This window comes from Lissotriton vulgaris, chromosome 11 (genome assembly GCF_964263255.1).
Source record: "Lissotriton vulgaris chromosome 11, aLisVul1.2, whole genome shotgun sequence".
Lineage (NCBI taxonomy): Eukaryota > Metazoa > Chordata > Amphibia > Caudata > Salamandridae > Lissotriton > Lissotriton vulgaris.
In genome coordinates this window covers 585,230,083-585,255,870 of record NC_141699.1, presented here as the reverse complement: position 1 = coordinate 585,255,870, position 25,788 = coordinate 585,230,083, and the positions used below count along the sequence as shown (strand labels likewise).

Here is a 25,788-nt window from a genome sequence, read left to right as displayed (position 1 = left end):
CGAAGTCATCTGCGGCGTCCCTCAAGGCTCCTCGCTCAGTCCAACCCTCTTCAACATCTACATGAGCCCCCTCGCAGACATCGCACACCAGCACCACCTCAACATCATCTCCTAGGCCGACGACACCCAGCTGATCCTCTCCCTTACCAACGACCCCGCCAGAGCCAACCTTCACGAAGGGATGAAAGAGGTAGCCGATTGGATGAAGAACAGCCGCCTGAAACTGAACTCAGATAAGACGGAAGTCCTCATCCTGGGATCCTCACCCGCCGCTTGGGACGACTCCTGGTGGCCCCCCGCCCTAGGCAGCGCACCCAAACCAACAGACCACGCACGCAACCTGGGCTTCATCCTGGACTCCTCCCTCTCCATGACCAGACAAGTCGACGCCGTCTCCTCGTCGTGCTTCAACATCCTGCGCATGCTACGTAAGATCTTCCGGTGGATCCCCACCGAGACCAGGAAGACGGTCACCCAGGCCCTCGTCACCAGCCGTCTGGACTACGGCAACACCCTCTACGCCGGAACCACCGCCAAACTCCAGAAGAGACTCCAGCAGATCCAGAACGCCTCAGCACGACTCATCCTGGACATCCCCCGTCGCTGCCACATCTCCGGACACCTGAGAGATCTGCATTGGCTCCCGGTCAACAAGAGAATCACCTTCCGTCTCCTCACCCACGCACACAAAGCCCTACACAGCCAAGGCCCAGGATACCTCAACAGCCGCCTCAACTTCTACGCTCCCAAACGCCAGCTTCGATCGACCAGCCACGCCCTCGCCGCCGTCCCCCGCATCCGTAGAGCCAACACAGGGGGACGGTCCTTCTCCTACCTCGCCGCCAAGACATGGAACTCCCTCCCCACCCACCTCCGCCTGACCCAGGACCACCTCGCCTTCAGGAAGCAACTCAAGACCTGGTTGTTCGAGCAGTAGCAGATCCCCCCCCCCCCCCAGCGCCTTGAGACCCTCTGGGTAAGTAGTGCGCTATATAAATGCAATGATTGATTGATTGATTGAGACCAGTAATTCCGTCTTGTCGGAGTGGAGTTGCATCCAGTCTGCTACCATGGTCTTGCAGTTGGTGAAGTTGGTTCTGGCAGTGGTTGTTTTGGCCATCAGGGAGAGTGTGAGTTGGGTGCTATTAGTGTAAGAGATGACAGTGATGTCTTGTGATTGCATGATGTTGGCGAGCGGTGTCGTGTATATGTTGAAAAGGGTAGGGCTGAGGAACTATCCCTGTGGAACTCTGCATATCAATTTCTTGGTTTCTGATGTGAAGGGCAGCAGCCTGACCTTTGGGATCTTCCTGCGAGGAAGGAACAGATCCATTTGAGAGTGGATCCTTGTATTCCAATTTCATGGAGTCTTTTGATGAGGGTGTTATGGCAGACAGTGTTGAAGGCCACAGAGAGGTCAATCAGAATGAGGGCCGCTGTTTTTCCTCATTCCAGGATGATTTGTATGTCATTGGTGGCCGCAATGAGTGCTGTTTCAGTGCTGTGGTTCTTTCTGAATCCTGACTGAGTGATGTTTACAAGATGGTGAAGTTCAGGGTGGGTTGTGAGATGTGTGTTGATGGCCTTCTTAATCACTTGGCTGTATATGGAAGCAGGAAGATGGGTCAGATGTTGCTCAGTTGATTTTAGTCTGCTGCGGGATTTTTGAGGAGCGTGTTGATTTCTGCAAGTTTTCATTCATCCAGGAAAGTGGCGGACGTGATGAAGGTGTTGATGATGTGGGGTAGGGTTGTGCTGATTGGTGATGCTCCCAGGTTGTAGATGAGGTGGGGGCATGGCTCCATTGATGCTCCCGAGTGGATGATCTGCATGATTGCTTCCGTGTCGTTTCTGAAGAGGATTGTCCATTCAGTCAGGTTGCCATCTTGGTTGGTGGTGGATTTGTTAGCAACAACATTTCTGGGGTTGGGTTGGTGTGATAAGTTGATGCAGAGGTTTGCAATTTTGCTGTAGAAGAAGTTGGATAGGGCGTCACAGAGTTGCTTGGAGGCAGCGATGTTGGTGTCAGTGGCTGAGGGTGAAATCCTTAAAGATTGAGAAGCTCTTGCAGCTGTTGGAGCTTCCTTTGATGTGGTCTACTAGTGCTTTTTTCTTGGTGTCTCTTATTTGCTGGTGATAGCATCTGAGTGCAGCCTTGTAGGTAGTTCTGTTGGTGGTGTTACGGCTGACTCTCCAGTTCTGTGTACCAGCTGGCCTGCTTGTATGATCTACTGAAATATTCCAAAACTGGAGAGCTTCAGTTACAGGTAAGTAACTTTGTTCTTCCTGCTGAAGTAACATATTCCCGGGCAAGGTGGAGACAAGTAGCTTTCTTACAGTGAAATATGCCGGCCTAGGTCGGTAACACAGCATCTGAAGTGGGATAATTATATATTGCTCTTACATTGACCCCTGCTGGTGTGTCCTACTGTTCTTAATGAAGTACCAGACAGTCCCTGAGAGGAAGAGATGAGCATTCCTCTAATGGTACAAGACGGCTAGTACCGGGCTGAATGACAGAGACGAAATCTGGGCATTAATTTGATATAAGGACATAGTAGAAATTTGATCACTCACTTGAATATCTGAACCGGAGATACATGACTTTGTTAATATCTAAAGTTGCAGGTTGGCACACTGAATATAGGTTGGACTCTATATAATAATGAGATAATTAAATTATAGAGTATGTGGTGAAAGTAGCTCGAGTACATAAATAATTGTTAAAAATGTATAAAATTGTATATAATTGATGTGTATATATAGGAATACATCATGAAAGATTGTGCGGAGTGGCAGACTGTGGGCGATATCACCTCGACCCTTTACAGTGGGTTTTACCCAGAGTTATTATTTACGTTTTGTATTTTTGTAATATATAGGTATCTTTAGCAATTTTGTCCCCCTTGTGTATAGAATACCGCCGCCGGTTTATTTTGGATTTTTTCCAACACAAAACACTATAGATTAATTAGGTTGGCAGAGTACACACATGTAGATATATCCCTGTCGATTTCTTTTATTTCTATGAACAGAACGGGTCTGTTAGTCCATTTTCACTGTTTGGGACTAACACGCTGGCTGTATCACGTGACCGGCAATATCAGGCTCCGGTCGGTCAGAATGGCGTCGGAAAAGAAAGAGAGACAGGGATAGCCGCCCCGCGCTGTACGTAGCGAGTCGAGACAGCAGAAGACCCTCAGAAAATAAGTACGTAGAGGCGATAGAGTTTACTATTCTACGAGGAATAGCACGCTAATTTTGATAGTTGGAGTCGAGTGATTTCACACGCTACCTCATTACCCCTGTAGGACTTCCGAGACGCTGGGACGCCATACTCTGTTTTAAAGGGCCACTATATACATGAATTTCTATAGGGAAACCAGAGGATCCCGATTAGATGTAAGTACTAAAGAATGCACAGAGATTTTGTGTTTGATAAATGGAGCACTATGGGGAATAAGGTTGATTCGATTGGTGCACGCCCATATAATACACAGTGTGCTCTCTCTGTGTTTTCTCGGGTTTTTAAGCACGCTGTGCAGTTAGAGGTGAAAGTTAAAAGATAGGAATTTGTTTCCCCTATCGCATATGGTTTTGCCATAAAGTGAATGAGGGGTGATATACCTATAGAGCCTGACCACTCCAAGGTTTTGAAAAATAGTTAAAAGATGTATATTGTTGTATATAGTGTATATAGAACCCTGACTCTGAATTCACATAATAATGAATACATTCAGTAATTGGTTATTTTTTGTATGATTTTGTAGACGGATTATTACACTAGCCCAAGTCCTGATGAGGCCAATAATTAGTGGGCTGAAACGCGTCGACACCTTTGTTTGAGAGAAGACCCCAGCCAAAATACTGAAAATTATAAATGAAACAATTGGTTTCACAAAGAGTAAAAAGGACATTGAACGGATCTAAAAATTAATATGATCTGGTACACTCTTTGTAAATAGTGCTGGAGGTGCTTACTATCTAAGGAATGCTGAGGCTATATACTAGGAGCTATCATCCTATGTAAAAAATTGGGCTATCAGAATATACCGCAACACCAATTTATTATTGTTTATATGTATTGTATATGTATATATGTAAAAAGTGATGTGTGTATATGTATATATTTGTTTGTCTAAATGTGTCAAAAATAGACCAAATGAATAAGAAATTTGATTCAATTAAATTGAAATCAAACACATAAAAAAATAATTTGCTGTTCTCTATATAGGGTTGGGTTACATGAGGAAATGAAATATAAAATTTGATTTATCCAAATACAATAAATTGGGTATAGGATGCGATAATTAAATGATCTCATCCAAGAAATAACATTACGCTAGCAGAGTCCTAGGCATCATTTTGCTTTATAGTAGCATTCCTCTAATGGTGGCACCTGGTGGCCAGGGCTGGGAATTCTAGGATGAAGCTTAGTTTTGTAACACACAGCTTAGTTATAGATAATGCTACTTTCTGCGTATTTAACCACTGTCCAGATCACTGGAATTATGTAGCAATGGGGGATCGCATTATACAGTATTATACTAAAACTGCACATATTCTTAGTCAGAAGTTTATTCTGTAACAATTATTGATGTTCTTATTCAGGAAAGCACAAGAATACAGTTTTATTAGCATTGTTCTTTTTGATTCCAGGAGTATAACTGTTTGTGTAAAATATATACAATATGGTGACTAGCTGAAAATGAATCATCATGAGTAACCTAAAAGGGGATCAACTTCTATCCTGCAAATACCAGTTATATTTTAAAATGTTTTTATCAGTTTTATTTTACATTGTGGTAATAACATGTGGCATGTGGAAACAACTCTTTCCATTAAGAAACAGCACTGCAGACCACTAATGCACGTATTTATTATGTATGCTTCTCACAAGGAGGCACTTTAAGGTTCGAAACATCACACATGCAAAGATATAGAACATGCTTGAAATTGATATACATTCTGTCTGTCAACATTAAGATAAACTGCTTCTTTAAGAACAGTGTCTGTGAAACATGTGTGGCTTTCATCCCATTGTCAGAGACAGAAACGTGGATTTAAATGACTAATGAAACAAAAGAATTACATGACAACGAACATATCAGTCTTTCCGCCATGCTTCAATTATCCTTATGCAAGTCTATTATTTCTTATTGTAGATATATTCTAATCTTGTTTCATCAATGGGAATGATTAACAGGACTTGATCCAAATTGTCATCTCTTTAAATAACAGCATATGACAGTCATCAGCTGAAAAGTGATCATTTACCTTTAAAGTTTTAGTGCAGTGCTGCACTCCACTTGTAGTATAGTTCATATATTTTGCTCTGTTCACAGTATAAATGTTTTCTGTTGAAATCTGAAAATGATGTAAGAAGATTTTGGATGTGCTCAATGCAGCAAATCCATATTTCTGAGTAAAATGCTTCCATGGCAAAATCATATCATTTCAGAAGTCCTTTAGGTAGTGGTCTTTTCCACATTATGAGTGGGCAATGCTACCCACTTCACATGTCTAATCTAGACTTATGCTCGCTGTAGTGGGCTAATCCGGCCATTAAAGGCCCGCTTCAGCGTTAGAGGCCAGAGCCGGAGGCGAGGGCCTTTAACAAGTGAGCGGGACTTTACTGCCGGTGTAGCCCAGCTAAGGAGAGCTATGAGGCTATTAGGACATTCTGCAACTAGAGGGCAGAATATTCCAACAAATAAAACAAAGGCCTCACATAGCCCGAGGTGAGTGAAATCTCCTCAGGCTCCGTGAGGCATTTGTTTGCAGCAATAGCGGTGAACGGCAACATTAGAATGCGGGAGCACTGGGCATTTACCAACCATTAGAAGCCTGGAGTACTCCATTGTTTTCAATGGAAATCCCAAAATTCCAATGTTTTAATAAGATGCTTTCTAAGGTATTACCTTTTTACACATACAAAGACAATGGTATTCCAAGGGTCCACGTAGCCAATAGCATATATTTCGAGCTTCGATAAACATGATAGCATGCATAGCCAATTTCACCAATTTAACATGTGTTGGCTGTGAAAGGAAGACCCCAAATCATCTAAATACTAGGCCGCAGCAAGGCTGTCTCCTATTCAACTGCATGTGACCGTGGGATTGTGGGTTGATCTGTGTGTCTGAGGTTCATCCCTTACGCTGGGGGCAATGGAGTGGCACAGTAGCTCTTGAGGAACAGCAGCATAGGGTAACTATTCTGTCCTGATTTCTACATGTAAATGCCAGACAAGCCGGACCTGTGTCCACTGCAGAGCCATATGCAAGTTCCCTATCCTGCTCCACAAGTTCATCGATGGACCATATACACCAACCTAGTGCAGTCGATCACATTGTACACGTCATCATGTTCCATCTGTCATCACTTTGTAATGATGCTAGAACTTTGTGCTTCATCCCCATTGTTCTTGTTGACAGTCACCCTTAAGTGTCATCTCCTTCAGGGCAAACCCCAACAGTCTGAGCCCTACCTCACTTGGACTACAAAATAACCTGAATCCCTTTGGGCTCTTCCTAAGTGTCATTGTATGTTTGCTATGCACAGGACCACATGATAAGTCTTCTTCCTTCTTGACCATGGTGTATGTCTTCCACAATCTGCCTTTACTTTATACTGTATTTTATAAGCCATTTGCGGCATTTCTATTGAAGATGCTTCCAAATGAATAAATACAATAAAGGTTACTCCTTTTCAGGTTCAGGGCATGAGGTGCCCCTCAGTGACTTGTGCCTCTTGTCGACAATTAAGATCATGGCTGCTCGAGGTTGGTGGTCTGGTCCACTAGGGATAAGTCAGACTGTGGTTCTTCTCAAGCCTTGACTCAAGGAAGCATCTGTGTTCAGGACCGCACATGCCCACGTCCAAACCCACTGGACAAACAGTGCATCAAGACTTCATTTTGATCATTAGACTCTGTGGTAACGAAAGACTTCAGAGTTGTAGAACCGGCTTTGATTCTTTCTTGCTGGGAAGGGGTGGCACCAAGTACAACTAGAACTAGTCACAGACAGACTATTTTGGTGTACAATGTGTTCACAGCGACATACTGGGAGGCTAACGTGGGGGTCAGACTGGCTGGCACCTCTCAGTGCAAGGAAGATGTGTTACTTGCATAGAGCCGGCCAGCACCCAAGATTGACATCTAGTTACAGGTGGACAGGACTCCATGTTTCTAGTATTGGACTTCCCTCAAATCTTTGTCAGATGCGGCAGTCCAACAGGGTTAATTGAAGTAACTAATGACTAGAATTCAAAGAACCCATTAATTTGTGTACTTTTAAATCCCAGACCTGGAACAGGGGGGACTTCCCTCAAATCTTTGTCAGATGCGGCAGTCCAACAGGGTTAATTGTAGTCTCTCATGACTACAAGTCAAAGAGCACATTAATGTGTGGACTTAAAACCCAGACAAGGACTAGGGTGGCCTGACGACATGGAGCCGGGTAGTAAGCCCAGGGCCAAGAGCCTGATTGCCTCCTACAGTTGGAGCTCTCATACCCTCGAGGTTGACCCCAGACACCAAGCTTGTCCTCTTGTGGTATTTTTCCAAGCATAGTAACATGTCTAATCCAAAATATCTGTAAGCCTTTGAAGGAGGGGGGTTCAGCTGAAATGCAGAGGTACCGTGCACCACAGGGACCACATTATGTCCCTTTTGAGTTGCAATTTGCAGCTCTTCCCTGACACTCGGTGTATGCGGGCCTAACCTAATACCTAGCAGAAACGTGTGGAAATGAAAAACTCCTTATAATGCACATTGGGAGCAGCAGGCACACAGTATGTTGTTGCATGAGCTGTAGTCTTAATATTTAGACATTAGCATCTTTATTAAGAGCCTCTTCCTGGACCTTTATTCTTCTAATGCAGCATCACTATGCATTGCCCCTCAGTCCAAATCTGAGAGTAGTAATTTTGAAGAGAAAACATGTCAGAAAAATTTTTAGTTTTGTTTCAATGTTTTCAAACTGCACCAGTACAAACCTATCTGGAAATTAATAAGAGGTTTGCCATTCTTACTCCACAACTCCTGCAAAATTCCACACAAAAGCTATGACCTCTGGCAGCCTTTTGATATCAGGGGAGTTTTGCGGGGATTAAAGCAAACAAATGATGGACGGAATGCTGACAATGCAAACATTCTCCCCCAGTCAAAAGATCTGGGTTAAATCCATCTTTCTTTTGCCCACTACACCACCCCAATTTGGACCAAGCCATATGCAAATCAGTCTTGACCCTGTGCCCCATGGGAACATTCCAGGCTGAACTGCCAGGCCAGTCTTCCCTGGACCGGAAACAAGCATCCTGTGACCGGTTTCAGGGTATGTCACCCTTCTTCAGCCAGACTAGCTTGAATCCAGTGGCACAGTGAGCAAGGGACCCACGTCTGGGCATACCCATCCCACTTAGGGCGAAAAGTGTTAAAGCAAACAAATGATGGACGGAATGCTGACAATGCAAAGATTCTCCCCCAGTCAAAAGATCTGGGTTAAATCCATTGTTCTTTTGCCTACTACGCCACCCCAGTTTGGACCCAGCCATATGCAAATCAGTCTTGACCCTGTGCCCATGGGAACAGTCCAGACCAAACTGCCAGGCCAGGTTCTCCCTGGACTGGAAACAAGCATCCTGGGAACGGTTTCAGGGTATGTCACCCATCTTCAGCCAGAGGTTTGTGGGGATACCAGCAGACAAACTAAGTCTGACTGTCAGCACTCAAAACTGTAAGTAACTCAGAAACATGCCATTTAGTGTCGACTGGTGATGCTAATACCGGACCAGCTGTTTCTAGCATATTTTCAGACATGTTTGGGTCTATAGTTCTACATCATTGAATACTTATTACTAGGGTTAATGATGTCCCACCACTTAGTTTTATGACCACCACCACACCCCGTTACTCACAGCTAGAGTTTCTGTCTCCTAATCTTTCCTTCCCGTAACTAATATCCCAGTGCTGCATTCAGAGGTGGGTGGTACGGTGGCATCTGCTACCAATTGGTGCGTGCCCCATTAGCCCACCTTTCAGTTCTGCGCCGTATTTACTTCTATGGGAAATGATGTCCTTCTGATATCGGAGCTTCAGCCTGGCCACCATTGGAAGTACCCTACCATGATGCCAGCTCCCACAGAACCATTGAGTCCATGCTGTTAGAAAGTTGCCCAACACATTTCTTTTCCTGCCCGGATCTGCCCGGCACTTCATGGTATTCTTGGCAGTTAAAACAGGCAGTGGCTCCCATCTGCTGGAAGAAATCTCCTAGGGGGTTAGTGACATTGATATTACATTTTATTTTATAACATAGGCACCGTTTGTGTTTGGAAAAATGTAAAAAAAAAAAAAAAAAAAGCCAATCAGTCTGCTGTGCAGCTTTGTCATGGTGGATCAGTCAGCATTGAGCAATGATGCAGAAGTGCTCCTTCCTTGACACATTAGAAGGTCTAGTAAAAAATCCCGAACCTTACAGCAGAGAACTGTAACTATGCCAAAAGGTTCACCAAAGGGCTGGCGAACTTGGTTCCTCTGCTGCCGCAGCACCATGTGACTGTCGGGATCCACCTTTCCAGCCTTATTGAGGGCCATCATCTCCTAAATACTCTCCACAGATCTTGTGTTCCAACATCTTACAGCCTCCTCTGTATAAATAGTTCCCCAACTTTCCTAATACTCCCCCATCATCTATGGCATTTCAATCTTTAATTCTACTCCTTCCCTTTATGCTGTCTCAATCTCATTATCCTGCCTCCTAATGTGTATGGTATGGCCTGTGCCTAACAAATCTGTTTTTCTTTTTCTGGTATCTCAGTCTTGTAATTCCACACCTATATATTTTTGAACGCATTCTCCTAAACCAACCCCCTCTATATCTAGTGTCTCAATATCCTAATCTTGTCCTCCCATATGTAATGTCTCAATCTCCTACATCTGCCCCTCCATTCCTACTATCTCATTCACCTAACCCAACCTCTCTGTCTCAGTGCCCTAAACTTTCCCCTCATAAATACAATCTGAATCTGTTAACTTTGTCTTTCCATTCTATTTCTGCTCCTTCTGTTGTTCAGGCATATTTATCGTTGTTGCAATGCCTTTGTGCCCAGCAAGGGGCCACAAGAGCGACACAGCTACAAAGCCAGATTTATTAAGCCAGGCAAGGCCACCTTGTGTGACCTGGAGTGGCTTGATAACTGTAGAGTAACGCAGCACAGTGCAAATCGCTGTGTTGCATTACTCTGCCCCAGGGAGGCGTTCCATGGATGTAGCGTGGGTGTTACCACTCATCTACCCATGCATTTTGCTGCATTTTCAGATTTAGCATTACTGGTAGCCCCTGCGTTCCTTAACTCCTTCACTGCGGCGGCTATTCCGCCGCAGTGCTAAGGGGGCGGGGGGTGCGTCCAGCACGCCCATGCTGGTGACGGAACCGCTCCGTCACTAGCCACGGTTGCGCTGTGCTCATGACGGAGCGGTTCCGTCACGGCCCCGCCCGCTCAATAGAACGCTCAGCGCAGGCGCGGAATCCGCGCCGCACAGGTGTGCCGAGCGGGCCGTGACGGAATCGCTTCGTTAACAGCACAGCGCAACCGTGGCTGATGACGGAGTGGTTCCGTCACCAGCAGGGGAGGGGTTAATCTCTGATCCTGCCCCACCATGCCTTATATCTCTGTTTTACTAATATGAGTTCTAAAGCCTGACATTTCTAGTATTCCCAATCATTCACGCATTTGTTACTAACTGGAAGGTCCTGGTGATAGTCTGGTCTATTTTTTCTTTCAGCAGACCTGAAAAAGTTTGAAGTGACTGTAAGGAGCACGGAGGCCTCTGAGAGGTGCCACCTCAGGGGTGCATACATGCTAAAGGCACAGAAGGACGCCTTGGACCTGTGGCACCGGGAGACGGGGAAAACCTTGTACAGCTGGCCCTACAAGTTTCTGCGAAGGTTCGGCCGTGACAAGGTAATGATCCCCAGAGTCTGTATGTGTGTTTCATCCTTTGTTTCAATTTCAACACGAAGAGACTGCCCCAGTGGCGTAACACAAGCCACGGCAACCCCGGGGTGCTGGGGCCCCCAAGCTCTGAGGGTCCCCCAAGCTCTGAGGGGCTCCCTCAACACAGTAGTCTGGCCGGAGATCTCCTGATTGAATCCGGAGGGGGCCCCTCCACCTGCCTTGCAGGGGGGCACACTCAAGTTACGTTACACCAGTGGACTACCCTATAACCACTTAGAACTTGGAGCAGTAAATCTACTCCAACTACAGTGGTTCCTTGCAATATGTATTCGAATATGCAATATTTTGATGTGCCAGTTAATGACCAACACAGAAAAACTCTTCTTCACTATATATAGCTGGGCATTCAAATAATCTACAACATGAATTTAACATTGCAGTATTTATACATTTAAATAGTCATATACAAAATACAAAAATGCTTAGTTCTCAAGTGCTTACACAGTGTAAATTAAAATAAAAGAAAAAAACAAAGCGTGTATCTACAGATCATGACGGTAGATCTCTTGCAAACGCAAATAAATGTTGGTACAGGATTAATCCATTATATCTCAGCAATACCTTGCCTGCCATTCTTAACCAACCCTCCCCATGGACATCATTAAGGGATTGCTAAGGGTCGCAGCTGTGACCCCTGGCTTTCCTCTTGCTACCCCGGGCACTGCTTTTGTAACCCTCGGCCTCAGAGGTGACAAAATCAGTGCCTGGAACGCTGGTTGGAGCTCCACTTGTCTGGTTTCTGTCAATGTTTTTATTATACAAATAGTGAATAATATTATTCACTATTAATGTATTAACAAATGGAGTACATCAGCTGGAATACGACCCTATCTGGAATCTAAGGTAAGTGAAACATACTGTTAAATGTATGTTGTATGCATGCTTGCAGGTTAGAGTGTGTTTATGTGCCCAAGAGTGTGTGAATGTGTCAGTATGTTTGGGTGAGTCAATGTAAAGGTCAAGTGGCCTGTGATGTCACTTCCGCTACCCCAGGCATTTTGGTGAATTGACGTCTGTGCAACTCCCACCACTGTAACTGCCTTCCTTCTCCCGCCTGCAGTTGTGATTTCCTCTTTCAGTCAAAGCAGACAAGTAGCTGCTAGGCCTGTCAGCCTGTCCTCTTTATGACGTAGCACCAGTGTGTAATGATTGAAAGCCGTTCAAATTGAAATAGTTTATTGGGTCATCACCAGGACGGTGAAATTAAAGCATAAGCAGATGTGTGCGAATGAAAAATAAAAGTCATTTGGTAATTTGGGATAGTAGTCTTTGCAGAATTGTATCGCCTAAATTCGTTGTTGCTTACAACTTAAAGAGAGACAGTTTGGTCTCTGGCTTCTGAAGGAATGTATAAAAAATAGAACATGTATTACGATTATTTTGCTAGTCTAATAAACGCCTTTGCAAGGGCACGTCGAAATTTTGTGAAACAAAAAAATACACTGCACATGGAAATTCGAATTTGACACCGTTTTTAGGTCGAGCTGGTGATAGCAGCGCGAAGCGCTGCATCCAGCGAAAGACCTTATGTTATCCACTTGATGGGAATGTTGGACAGGGGATGGGCACGTGCAAGCCCTCGGCGATTTCACCTCGTGGACGCAAACGTTCAGCCCTACGCGTGCGCATCTCCTGTCCCACATTCCCAGCAAGTCAGCCTCTCGCCTCTCTCAATCGCGCGCGCGCACACACACAGCCACACTCACGCATGCACACACACACCCATGCACACACATGCAGGCACCCCTCCCCCCCCACTTACCTCACCGGGCTCTTGTCGCTGCGCTGGTGTCATCTCTGCATCATCTGCACACGCATGGGAGCCCCGCAGAGCACTCGAGCTCCTCTGCAAGCACGACGCGGGGCCTTCCCCTTAGGCATGGGAGCCCCTCAGTGCTATCCGCTGGTCTTCACCCGGGCCCCCTCCTGGGACCCGGGACTTCAGCTGCCACACTTCGCTTTGGCGCCGGGGCTCGCTCCTCATAATGAAAGTTAGGAATGGTGCGCATGCACGGGCAGCCCCCACCCTCCCAGGTCTCCTCGCAGCCCGGATACTGAGCTTGTTGTCAATTGTGGTCTTTCATGCTTGCTGCGGTGGTTGCTGTCTCTTTTTTTGTTATTTATTGGAACTGGTACTTGCTTGTTATTTTTTGGGAAGTTTTATATAGCGGGATCTAGACCTGAAGGTATCCCTGTGGTGATGCAAAGTCAGGATACAGCCCCACGAACGAAAGTCTGCACTGTATTTGTGGCATAACTAACATTAAATCCGAAGAGTTGTGGCTGCAGTACTAGTTAGTGCTCACGGAAAGCGCTCTGATACCCAATTTCTCGGGTCTAGTTTGCGCTATATAAAACGCTACAAAATAAAAATAAAAAAATAGTGGTTTACATAAGCACCAGTTGAGTTACTGATGGACTTATTCATTGTTTTGTTAGGCACGTGGAGTTTAAGTGATTTTTTTTTTCAATAGCGGTGAAATTCGCAAACCTGGCCCACATGACCATAAAACTGGCCGACAAAGAGTCCCAAAAAAAGCCGTCAGAGGGCTCTTCTGACACTGCCCGACCCAGGGGCAATGTGGGGTGGAAATTCCGCCACTTAAAGGGCTGTCCCTACCCCGCTAGCGATGGGATATCAGGCAGGGATGGCTGAACATCGCAGGCCTGATATGCAACTTTCTGAGCTCTCTCCTATGAGGGGGTCTCGGTTGAGTCCAGAAACCATCATGGGAATGTGACACCATTTGTAAAGCGCCTACCGCCTCACCGGGCTCTTGTGTGTGCTTCGTTATCACAGCATTGCGTTGCTTGTTACATGTGATTTGTTTGGCACCCGGCTCTCCCTGCTCCATGTCAGCTGTGTTTCTCGGGAGAAGACCCCAGGACCAGAGGACCGTGGTCGCCTTCAGTGACCCCCCCAGCTCCCCACACACACGTGTTCTCCCATATTCCTTGCCCTTTCCTTAACCAGCATGATTCTCCTGACTGTGTACCATGTGACAGATGCCATATTTTCCTCATTGGACCCCCTTCCCATACTTTTTGTGCTATACTCGGTTACCCACACCTCCTCCTTCCCTGTGTCACGTTCCTGTCCCTTCATTCCTTTTCCTGGCCCTTTCATGCTCCCTGTTGACATCAGTTCTAGCATCTTGTGGAAAAGCTGTACCCTTACTCTGTTTGACGTTACTTTTTCCAAATTTGTTTTTCCCGCCACTGGGTTTGGGGGCTTACAGAGCCCAATGTTTCCGTTCGGACATTCAACAGTAGCGCCTAGACTCTGGTAATTAGCAGGTGCAACCCAACCAATAGAGGAGGGGCGCGTGTCGCCCTCCACCTCTGCCCAATAAACTCACTGGGGAGCCAGGCGACTGCTGACAAACAAATATGGCAACATGAAACCACGGTTCCATAGGACAGATGAGAACAGGCGTTGGAAATCTCTGCAACATCTATAAACTAATAAACATATAGAAACACAAAGCAAACATATCCAAATCTATCCTTGTAGAAAGAAAGCATGTGCTGTGATCATATAGCACAAAAGATCAATAGGAGCTCAAAACAGTGCAGAGAGTGCAGGATTGAAAGGTGACTTTAAAATCAACAATGAGTGCACAAAGAAACCAGGGCTTGGTACACAGTAGGTGACAGAGGTAATCCTTCAAATTGTTTCAGGCGTTTATTTTGAACATTGAATAAACAACCCAAGGTGTGTCGTCAATGTTTTGACCCAATGTCTCACTCTGTTGGTTTCATCAGGACACAGCCATCTGTCAGCCTGTGAACTGAGTAAAAGTAGGCCCAACTGATTGTAGTCGCATGCGCACAAGTATTTTACCGATACCCTTGGAGAGCAGAGCACCTTCGTGACATCTCTGCATGTGCTTCTTTCTTTAATCTTGCATCCCCACTTCTTGTACCTAAAATATCCCTTCATCTGTTTCTCTCCTAAACTCTACATATGCTTCCTCTGCCATGCATCTGCGTTCTAAATAACCCTGCAATCCATGCCTCTGCTTCCTTGCAAAACCATGCATCGCTGCACCTGCCTTCTTGCTAAAACCTGCATTCATGCATCTGCTTCCTCCCTTAAGCCTGCATCTCTACCTCTGTTTCTCTCCTTTACCCTGTATGCGTTCATCAGCTCCCCTCCTTAGCCCTGCATCTCTACATCCGTTTCTCTCCTTAACCCTGTATACGTACATCTGCTCCCCTCCTTACCCATCTCTACCTCTGTTTCTCTCCTTTACCCTGTATGCATACATCTGCTCCCGTCCTTAACCCATCATCTCTACCAGTTTCTCTCCTTTACCCTATATGCGTTCATCTGCTCCACTCCTTAACTCTGCATCTCTGTCTCTGTTTATCTCCTTTACCCTGTATGCATTAATCTGCTTTCCCCCTTCAGCCCTGCATCTCTACCTCTGTTTCTCCCCTTTACCATATATGTGTTCATCAGCTCCCCTCCTTAACACTGCAGCTCCACCTCTGCTTCTCCCCTTTACCTTGTATGCATTCATCGTCTTCCCCTCCTCAACCCTGCATCTATACCTCTGTTTCTCTCCTGTACCCTGTATGGCCTGTATCTGCGCTCCTCCTTAGCCCTGCATCTCTATCTCTGTTCCTCTTCTTTACCCTGTATGCCTGTATCTTCTTCACTCCTTAGCCCTACATCTCTACCCCTGTTCCTTTTCTTTACTCTGTATGCATTTACCTGCTTCCCTCCTTAACCCTGCATCTCTACCTCTCTTTCTTTTCTTTACCCTGTATGCCTGGACCTGCTTCCCTCCTTAGCCCTGCATATCTACTTCTGTTTCTCTACTTTACCCTGTATGCATTCATCTTCTCCCCTTCTTAGCCATGCATCTCTACCTCTGTTTCTCTTCTTTACCCTGTATGCGTTCATCTGGTCCCCTCCTTAACTCTGCATCTCTACCTCTGCTTCTCTACTTTACCCTGTATGCGTTCATCTGCTCCCCTCCTTAGCCCTGCATCTCTATCTCTGTTTCTCTCCTTTACCCTGTATGCGTTCATCTGCTCCCCTCCTTAGCCCTGCATCTCTACCTCTGTTGCTCTCCGTTACCTTGTATGCGTTCATCTGCTCCCCTTCTTAGCCCTGCATCTTTTCCTCTGTTTCTCTTCTTTACTCTGTATGCCGGTATCTTCTTCTCTCCTTAACCTTGCATCTCTACGTCTGTTTCTCTTCTTTACCCTGTATGGCCTGTATCTTCTCCCCTCCTTAGCCCTGCATCTCTACCTCTGTTTCTCTACTTTACTCTGTATGCCGGTATATGCAATAGGTTTCGCATTTATGCAAGTTTGAGCTATTGACATTGCAAATATCACTGCCTTTTATTTTTGTTTTTAAAATGTAAATAAAAGGCATTGTCATTTACAATGCCAATAGCTTAAACCTGCGTAAATGCGAGACCTATTGCATTGCAAATGCTTGTTTTCTCTGAGTCTATTGTGTTCATTTTTACTGTGACCCTTTTCGAACACTGTAAGTAATGTTGTAACTTTCCGGACTTAATGTTCTTCTTTGTCCTCACTTATTGTCAATTTTTCGCACCTTTGCTATTTTTTCAAAGCCATTTATTTATAACAATTTTTAACAAGCTGTGAGTATTTCATACCAGTTCCACTTCCATAACACCAACTTGGGGTAGATCAAATCTTGAGCAATTCCTCTCCCTTTACAAACTGTGTGAAATTTGAATTCCGGTGTGTATTGTAAGTACGTTTTATTTCACAAAACAGTACGTATGTTTGCTTGAAACTTATTGGCCTATCTAAATATTCGGAATAAATGTTACATTTTAATGCCTTCCTTGAGAAGCTAGGGACGAGGCTTGAAGTCTCTTTCTTGGCCATCCATTGTTATTCAATGGTGAGCAGCAACTGGGCTTGTAGCCATGCGTCCCCGCCCTGGAAGGCGTGATTCCGGCTCTACGCCTGAATCAAGCTTTCTGTGTCCATTTGCAGTCACAGCCGGTGCAGGTAAGCACAATGGGGCAGGGTGCGGGGAGGGGGAAGTAGACAGACCACGTAATAGGAAAAATAAATAAAACCGTCATCAGTCGACTTCCTCCCCGCCGCCCCAACGCGCTTACCAACACCGGCCACGAATGGTCCGTTGCTGGGTGCTCCATTGGCAAAAGGCATGTGCATGTGTTACATCCTACACAACTATGGAGACAAGGCGGGTCAACCACCTCGCTCTAAATCAGGCCACTGTCACTACTGATGCCACCCGCGGTGCCTCACTCCCTGTATCCTCTCAATCTCTGCATGAATTAGTGCAGCACCCCCTACACAATTTGTGTGGGGAACACCCGCTGACTTATGGGACTGTCCTTTGCCCTGAAAACGTATGGCCAAGTCTACTGGAATTATGCATCAGGAGAGGGTCAAATTATGCAGCATGGGTAAGTAAATTATGCAGCATGAAAATGAAAATTATGCGGCGCAATGCGGAACATTTTGTAATAATATTACTTCATTATTTTTTCATTTTTACACTTGCTAACAATGTCTGGGCATTGGTTGCACATCATTAGTACCAGTTTAACACACAAATATAGCAGTAAGCAACAGAAAGGTTACCAGTCAACCTTTGCAAAGGGCCTTCCACTGTGCAGGAACATGTGTCGCCTCGTTTTTAGTAACTTCTGAACCATTTGAGCTAGTAACTAATTTTATTTTTTTCAACTCTGCAGATAATGCAGTGGATGATAGATTATGTGGCAAATGCGGCAAATCTATATGTGAAAAATGCCTAAGCCGCTCAACAGCATCATTTGAGTGGACCTGCCAATATCACATAAATCCTGATTTTGGTGCCCTATTCTGACCTATTTTTAGCCCTCTGCTCATCATTCTCATTAGTTCTAGCCATCTTTCTACTCCAGCACGCTGCAGACGAACTCAATACAATGGCTGCCATTTGACATACTGTCTTTCCAATCCCCCTTGTGTCCATGTGGAAGCTGTGGGTTTCAAGGCTAGTGAACTAATACTTTGCAATAAAGTAGCCACACACTACTTTCAGTTGCCCCTTTCTTCTCCATTTCGCAGGCACAAAAGTCCACGAGCTCTTCCTGTAATTGCAACTGTCTTGTTGACTATGAAACTCAACATGGGATTGGGGAGCGAGTCTAAACGCAGCTACAAGAGGTACAGCGAGGCTGTAGAAGAACAGGGACATCTTACAGGAGCGGCTATGTAAGTTGGCTGCCACTGGAGTTTACTAAACCCATAAAAGCAAATAGACGCCCAGTCCGTACAGGGACACCATACAGCAAGATTCAGCAAAACTTAACAGGATGCTACTATGAGAACCAAGAATAACGCTGCAAAACATGCTTGCAATATGGCACTCACATGAACTGTTGGAAAGCTGCTTATTACATATTGCAGCTTCCTACCCAAGGGCCTCCATCAAGGCAAAACCTGTGGAACCATCAGCTGGGATCTTCTTTTGCTCAGTCAAGAGATCAACAAGAGATCAACATCCTAAAAAGAAGGACTGTGGCAGGTATTGTGGTGATGGCACCCTCCGTCACTCAAGCTATCATCTGAACAGTAAAACCTGCTCAGCATGCAACAAACTCACTTTGCCAAGGTGTGTCACTCGGCATTAGTGCCCCAAAACAAGAGCCAGTTTTGTAACCCATCAAACCAAAAGATAGTGAATTTCTTGCAGAAGGAAGACATTGCAATAGATCTCAATGGGCTAGAGGAAGATGTGCCAGACTTCATTGTGATATTGAGCATCAGCAATGAAGTGCGGATGTGGTCGTATCACCAGAAATGTAGTTATCAGTCAGTTAGTTAATTACCGCTTACAATGATACCAGTACCTCAGTGAGTGGAGGTGCCTTTGAAAACAATAAACTGAACTTCCACTGACCATCCGGATAACTGTTATCCCCCCTTCTTCACCTCGCTCATACCCCTTGCATATGTGAAGGCCACAGATGAGGTCGTTCCTTCTCCTACCTTGCAGCCAAGTCCTGGAACGACTACCCTCTTCACCTCTGGATCGCACCCACGCTGCTGGAATTCAGGAAAGGGCTTACGACCTAGCTGTTCGACGGAGCCTCCACAGCAAGATCCTCAGTGCCTGGATACCCTCACAGGAGATTAGTTGCTCTTCACCGGTCTGGTTTGATTGGTTGATTGATAAACCCACTACCATACTGTTGACAACTCAAACAAAGATATAACCCTTTTGCAGCAGCCTTCCAGTCCCCGTCATAGACGCATTTATCATAAGCAGCACTCATGAGCAGGAAGAGTAGCACAAAAAGAAGGCGAGGCTCTTGATTTACCAAGAGATATCGTGGCACACTCCTGAGCTCTCAGGGTACTAATTCTCTCCATCTCAGCACATTTACTTTCTGAACTCACTTAAGTGAGCTTGAAGTTTTCCTTCCGTTGATTAGCCACCCTTTATATATCTTGATTGAATAAAAACATGCTGAATTGGTTTGAGGACATATTCTAAGGCACTGGCTGTCAAAAAGGTAAGCGCATCAGGCTACATATTGATGGCTCTGTTATGCCTGTTGAGTTGTGATACAGGTTGAATACCACTAGACCTGAGGTGCGAGCGTGTTATCACAGAGAATGTTGAAGTCACCACGCTCATCAATAATTATTGCCCCAAAACCAAAGCAGCCCACTTAGGAATTTTTCAGTCTGAATGCATATGTCTAAAACTTGATCAAAATAGAATGGCACATCACTCCCACAGTGGACAACCCTGCAATCAAAGTGAATGGATCAAAGTGGTTGTGAAAATCGGCCTGCTGCTACTAGACAGATCTTCGAGGTATATCGCCACATTTGATACTCATATGGGAGTAGTTCCAAAAATAACCATGCAGTTGTGGTCTAGCCCTGCACTGAAGCAGGTGCAAATTCCCGATATCGAACAAGCTCTGCATCTGCCACTTGAAGGCAGAAGACACAGTACCATATCACAAGAAGTTAATGGATTCCTAAGCATGGTTGTGTGTTGTGGGTAGTTCATTCAGACTGCAATGTTCATGACCAAGCCACGGATGGCTTGTAGGAATGGAAAGAGGACAGGCATTTGAATTGCGTCGAAAAAAGGCAACACTGTCATCAGAATCTGCGTTGATGTTCACCAACATTAGAAAACCTACAGAGCTATCGCAGACATCCGTCTCCGTGGATTAGTGGCTGTGCTTCTTCCCCAAAATCCGACCAATGAATAATTGACGCCCTTTCTGTGCTACCCTGACTCTCTCTGCCAAAGGACAAAGACACTCCCACATTGACGAGGAGGCCTTCACAATACTCTGGGGGTGTCACCAATTCTATCTCTATGGATTTCACATCCAAATCTGCACACATTGCAAACTGCATCATCCTCTTGTTTCAGTAATCACCCTAGTAACCACCACCCTGGACTGAACTGAACATTGATTCTTCAAGTCAATGAATACACCTTCGCCATTGTGTATAAACCTGGAACTGATAACCTCAACATAAATTACAACATACCATCAGAGGAATACCTCACTGTAATGGCTACAAATGACTTTTGTGAGTATTCAGGTCCTGTCTAATGGGTGTAATGTATGTGATTGCCACCATGATGCTTATCGTCTATCCGATGATTGAGGGAACCACTATAGAGTGTAGTGAGTGTTAACACATCTTCCATTGACATACAACAGGCATGCAAAAGACTTTACAAGTTCTCTACAAAGTACCCTAGAAGTGTTCTTTTTTTTTTTACAGGGACAGATAATTGTTCAGCATATACATCAAAAAAAGAAAAGCAAGCCATTCTCTAAAAAATCAGAAAAGAGACCACATAGGTCTATAATATCGTATAAAACAAAGAATACAACATAAATCCTTTATAGATTATACAAAATTAACCCTATATCTTTTCTACTTTAGCTACAGCTTTTAAGCTTCTACCCTTTGCAAGAGCCTTTTCCATGGTATATATTTCATGTAGCAGATTCCACCACTCGATCCTATGAGGGGGATTCTGAAAATATCCAGGCTCTAGCTACAACCAGCCTCGCACAGGACAAAGCTATGTTTAGCCAACTCCTATTATTAATACCCATAGAGTGTAAAGATAATAATACCAGAGGTGCAGTGATTGGAGTATTGATCAGTTGTTTTTGAAGTAAGACCTTTTCAATTTCTTGCCAGTATTTAGTGAGCATGGGGCATGAATAGATCATATGTGTGAGATCTGCTGCCACCAGATCACATTTAGGGCATTTTGTACGATCACTGCTTAAAATATTTTGTGACCATTTAGATATGTATAATGGAGTATAGTATATTTGGCTAATCGTCCTATATAGTTGTAGCTTCAAGCTAGAGGAATGGACTAATTTATTATTATTAACGAAAGCGTTTGAGATATTCTGTGATGTCACATTAATTCCTAGGTCAGCAGTCCATTTTAGCTACCATCTTGGGCAGTCATCCGATTTGTATTGACTAAAACAGTTATAACACATACTAATTAGAGACTTCTTTTTCGTACTGTATAAACAGCTCCAGATGTCCGAACTGTTTTTTTTTTTCAACTTCATTTTCCGTATCAAATAGTCCTTGATTTGCATATATTTGTATATCATTACTTCGGGCAGGTTATACAAAATTTGTAAAGTTGAAAACTGTAAGAAGCCCTCTGAACCATACAGATCTCCTAGCATCTTAATTCCGTAATTAGCCCAGTCCATCCCAATCTTATCACTAAAAATATCGGGGAGCCCAGAATTGTCCCAAAGTGGTAGTTCAGTATGAAAAAAAGAAGTATCACAATAAGTCAAAATCAAATTCCAAATGCGTACAGCATCTCTTGCGGTCTTAAATTTACCCGCTTAAAATAGTTAGGATCTTGCACTCTTGCTAAAAATTGATTTGAATAAGTGCCAAGCATAAACTGATAGAAAAAGAAATGTTGGTTTTTAGCTAACAGACTAATGATGCAATAAAGTAAGCTTTAAAGTCCGGGAAATCCAAACCCCCTCTTTCAGGTGATAGTTTTAGTATAGCCATGGACCTTCTAGCCTTTTTATAACTCCAAATGAAACTGCTACAAATTCCGTCTAATTTTCAAAAAAATAAATTGTTAACTCGCACTGGAATAGAACGAAAAAGGTATAAAAATTTAGGCAAGATATTCATTTTAATCAAATTAATTCGGCCCAATAGATTAAGTGGAATTTTATGCCATTTTTAAGCAATATGGTCACTTCCTTTAGTAAGGGGTCATAGTTTAACCTATTTATTTCATTGGTCTTAGAAGAAATGTTAACCCCCAAATAAACTGCCGATTTGCAAAGTCCTGGAACTGCATAGTTAGCTTGATAATTCATAATAATTTGTGTTTTATTAAGGTTTAGTTTGTACCCTGAAATAGCTCCAAAGTTTTTAGCTTCTTCTGTAATTTCGATTAATGCATCCGCCACATTTGTAGTATAAATAGCTAGATCATCCGCGTATGCAGTTATTTTAAGAATTTTGTGTTCATGTTGTATCGGTATTATCTTGTCTTGGGTTTGCAAGGCATTGATAAAGGGTTCCATAGAGAGAGCAAAAAGCAGGGGTGAAAGCGGACACCCCTGCCTAGTCCCCCTTAAGATCGCAAATGTTGGTGAAAGTGACCCGGCATAGCTAATTTTAGCATTAGGATCTCTATATAAAGCCTGTATGCTTCTAAGAAACCGCTCTTTAATACCGAACTGTTTCAAAACCCTCCACAAGTAATCCCACCCCACTCGGTCGAATGCTTTTTCTGCGTCTAGAAGTATCATACTGAGTGGGGTGAGATTAGTTGCTGCCACATCAAATGCCGTAATGGCCATGTTAACATGGGTAGTAGTATCCCTCCCTACTACAAAACCATGTTGTTGGTCATTTACTAAATATGGCATAAGAGGTGCCAGTCTTATTGATATCAACTTTGAGTAAGCCTTAGCATCAGTATTTATTAAAGATATTGGTCTGTACGACCCGCATTCTGTAGATGGTTTTTTTTATTAAAAAAAACATGATTTTAGCAGTTTTCCAAGATTCCGGGGCCTTGCCTGTGACATTAATTGAATTGGCTACTAAACAAAAAAGGGGTAAGATTTCGTCGGCACAAATTTTATAAAGTTCAATTGGGAGTGTATCTTCTCCCGCCGCCTTGTTAGATGGAAGAGAAAACACTGCTAAGCGTAGTTCTTCTAAAGTGTAGTTCTCTTCCAGTTTATCAAGGTTTTCCTGATCTAAAGATTGTTTTGCTGGTAGTTTATCATTTATATAAGATTGAATCTGATCTTCTGTATCCCTGCTCTCTGGAGTGTATAGATTTTCGTTATAAGAAGCAAATTGTTCCATAATTTGTATAGGCTGTGAATATAAAATATCGTTAGGGCCCTTTATAGATTTAATTAGCGTTGATGCTCGATCGTCAGCAACTTTGTAGGCCAAAAGCTTCCCTACTCTATCTCCACATTCATATTGAGAAAGTTTATATTTAAGTATCTTATAGCTATTTTTTTCCCTAAGTGAACTTTTAATAGTTGAGCGCAGAGTCAAAAGTTTGTTTTCCAATTGAGCAATGTCTGACCTACTCAACATCTCGGCTCTGAGATTATCAGCTAGTTGTTTCTCAATCTGTAGAATATTGGCCGTCGTTATCTTTGTCTCTTTCTTTCTTATTGCATTTTGTTTGAATACATATTGTTGTGCTATCCCCCTAATAGAGGCCTTGCAAGCATCCCATACTGATAGAACATTGGCAGTGTCACTATTGTTTGTAATAAATTCCTTTATATGTTCCTTAAGGGATATTACAAAAACTTCATCCGATAGTAAATATCTTGGAAATGTAAAAGGGCGTATTTCGTTTGACCTTTGGGCTAAACCAAATGTAAAAATAATAGGATTATGATTAGAGGAAATTTTTGGCATAATCTCCATGTGTCCTGAATCCATTAATGCATCTGAAGCCCAAGCCAAATCTATTTGAGAGCATAGTTTGTGGGGGGGATGAATAGTAGGTATACCCTGGTATACCTGGATAAAGGCTGCGCCATATGTCTTTCGCATTATGTATCCTTGCTAGTTCCAGTATTGCTGCTCTCGTTTTACGCATGCTTGGGAATATCCCTCTCTTCGTCACATCTTGTTCGTAATTTAGTACACAATTAAAGTCCCCCATCAAAATAAGTTCGCCCACCCAAGATAATAATTCTACATTCAACCAATCAAATATACGTTTCTCATCTCTATTTGACCCATAGATAGCACAAAAGACATAGATACATTCTCCTATCCGCATTTGCATTATTGCCCATCGTCCCCCGTTATCTGCAACAGTTTTAATTACTTCCCCCCGCATTTGTCTCTTCTTTAATATTGCGACTCCTCTTATTGGAGCATTTAAATTTGTGCAAACTACCAACTCGTACCCTAATTGAGTCAGAAAGTTTTTGTCCTTAAAACAAATATGTGTTTCTGTTAACATAACCAACTGTGCATCATACATTTTCAATTCCTCGTAGACTAGATTTCTTTTAGTCTTATTATTCAAGCCTGACACATTCCAAGCTAAGCAACTACAGTACGCCATTTCGAATGTAAGTGAAATCATTAATCTCTGTCCCTTTCTTATCGTTCCTATTAATTTTACATCTTATAACTGCCAAGTTATCCTCACATAGACTTGTCATGTCATTTGTTACTTTTACCCCCTCCCCGTACCCCTCTCCCACTCCCTCCCCCTCCCTACTCTGTCCTCCCCCCGTACCATAGGGAAAATCCCCCCTTTCGCACCTGCTGCCGTTGGTTGGGCAGCCTCTTGAGGGTGCAGCTATCCGTATACCCCTCACCTTCATCTTTAAGTATGCCGATCTGAACCCCCCCAAATACAATATCAGTTTGTCATTTTGTCAGCACCTTATGAACATTGATGAGATTCAAACAATATCAGCTCTTGTAGGTCTTATACATTAGTAATTCTTGCTAAGACCAGCTCCGCCTCTTTAACCTGGTTAAGAAAATACGTATGACCAGCTTTAATGACTTTTAAGCAAGCAGGTTCCTGAAGAAAAACCTGTGCCCCTGTTGCTTTAAAAGAATCAATTAATTGACGTAAGTTCCATCGTCTCTCCATAGTAGTCTTGCAAAGGTCTGACCTAACAAAGAAAGTTACATCTTCTGTGACAATTGGGGAGTTAGGTCTTGCTTTCAGAGAAACCGCCTGCCTCAGTAAAAAATTTCCCCAAAAAATCAGGAAAGGACGAGGAAATTTGTTTCCTTTATTTCTGTTTACTAGCGGCAGTCTGTGAACTCTTTGTAGCTGAGAGTCCCAGTCCCAGTCCCCCAGATCCGGGAAAGCACGTTGGAAAAGTTTAACAATGTAAGCACGAGGGTCTGATCCTTCCGATCCTTCTGGAATCCCGAAAAGTCTAAGATTCTGTCTTCTTTGTCTATTTTCCATGTCCTCGATTTTGTATTGTAGAGCCCGGATCTCTTCATCATGGCGGGTATTTTTTTGTTCAGTATGTGCCGATTGTTCTTCAATTTTACAACCCTCTGTTGTAATTCTTCTACTTCTTGGGTTATATTGCTCATTTTACTATTAACTTCAAGCAGGTAGTTTTGTGTCTTTGTGTTGTCCTCTTTCAATTGCAAGAAGTATTGTTGTGCTTCATGTCGTTGTTCGGTCAGCGTATTTAGGATTAAGGCTAGAGAAGGAAT

At 43.7% G+C, this 25,788-nt stretch overlaps 1 protein-coding gene across 2 annotated transcripts in view; it reads left to right on the top strand.

The window, feature by feature from the left end:
* Positions 1–25,788, top strand: part of DOK2 (docking protein 2) — a 127,882-nt gene that overhangs the window by 92,202 nt on the left and 9,892 nt on the right. Inside the window, exon 4 of one of the 2 annotated variants that reach the window (XM_086943663.1) lies at positions 10,793–10,971. In XM_086943663.1, the coding sequence (XP_086799789.1) occupies positions 10,793–10,971 (179 nt within the window). The remainder of the gene's footprint in view (positions 1–10,792; positions 10,972–25,788) is intronic. The other variant, XM_086943664.1, reaches the window with a different exon arrangement.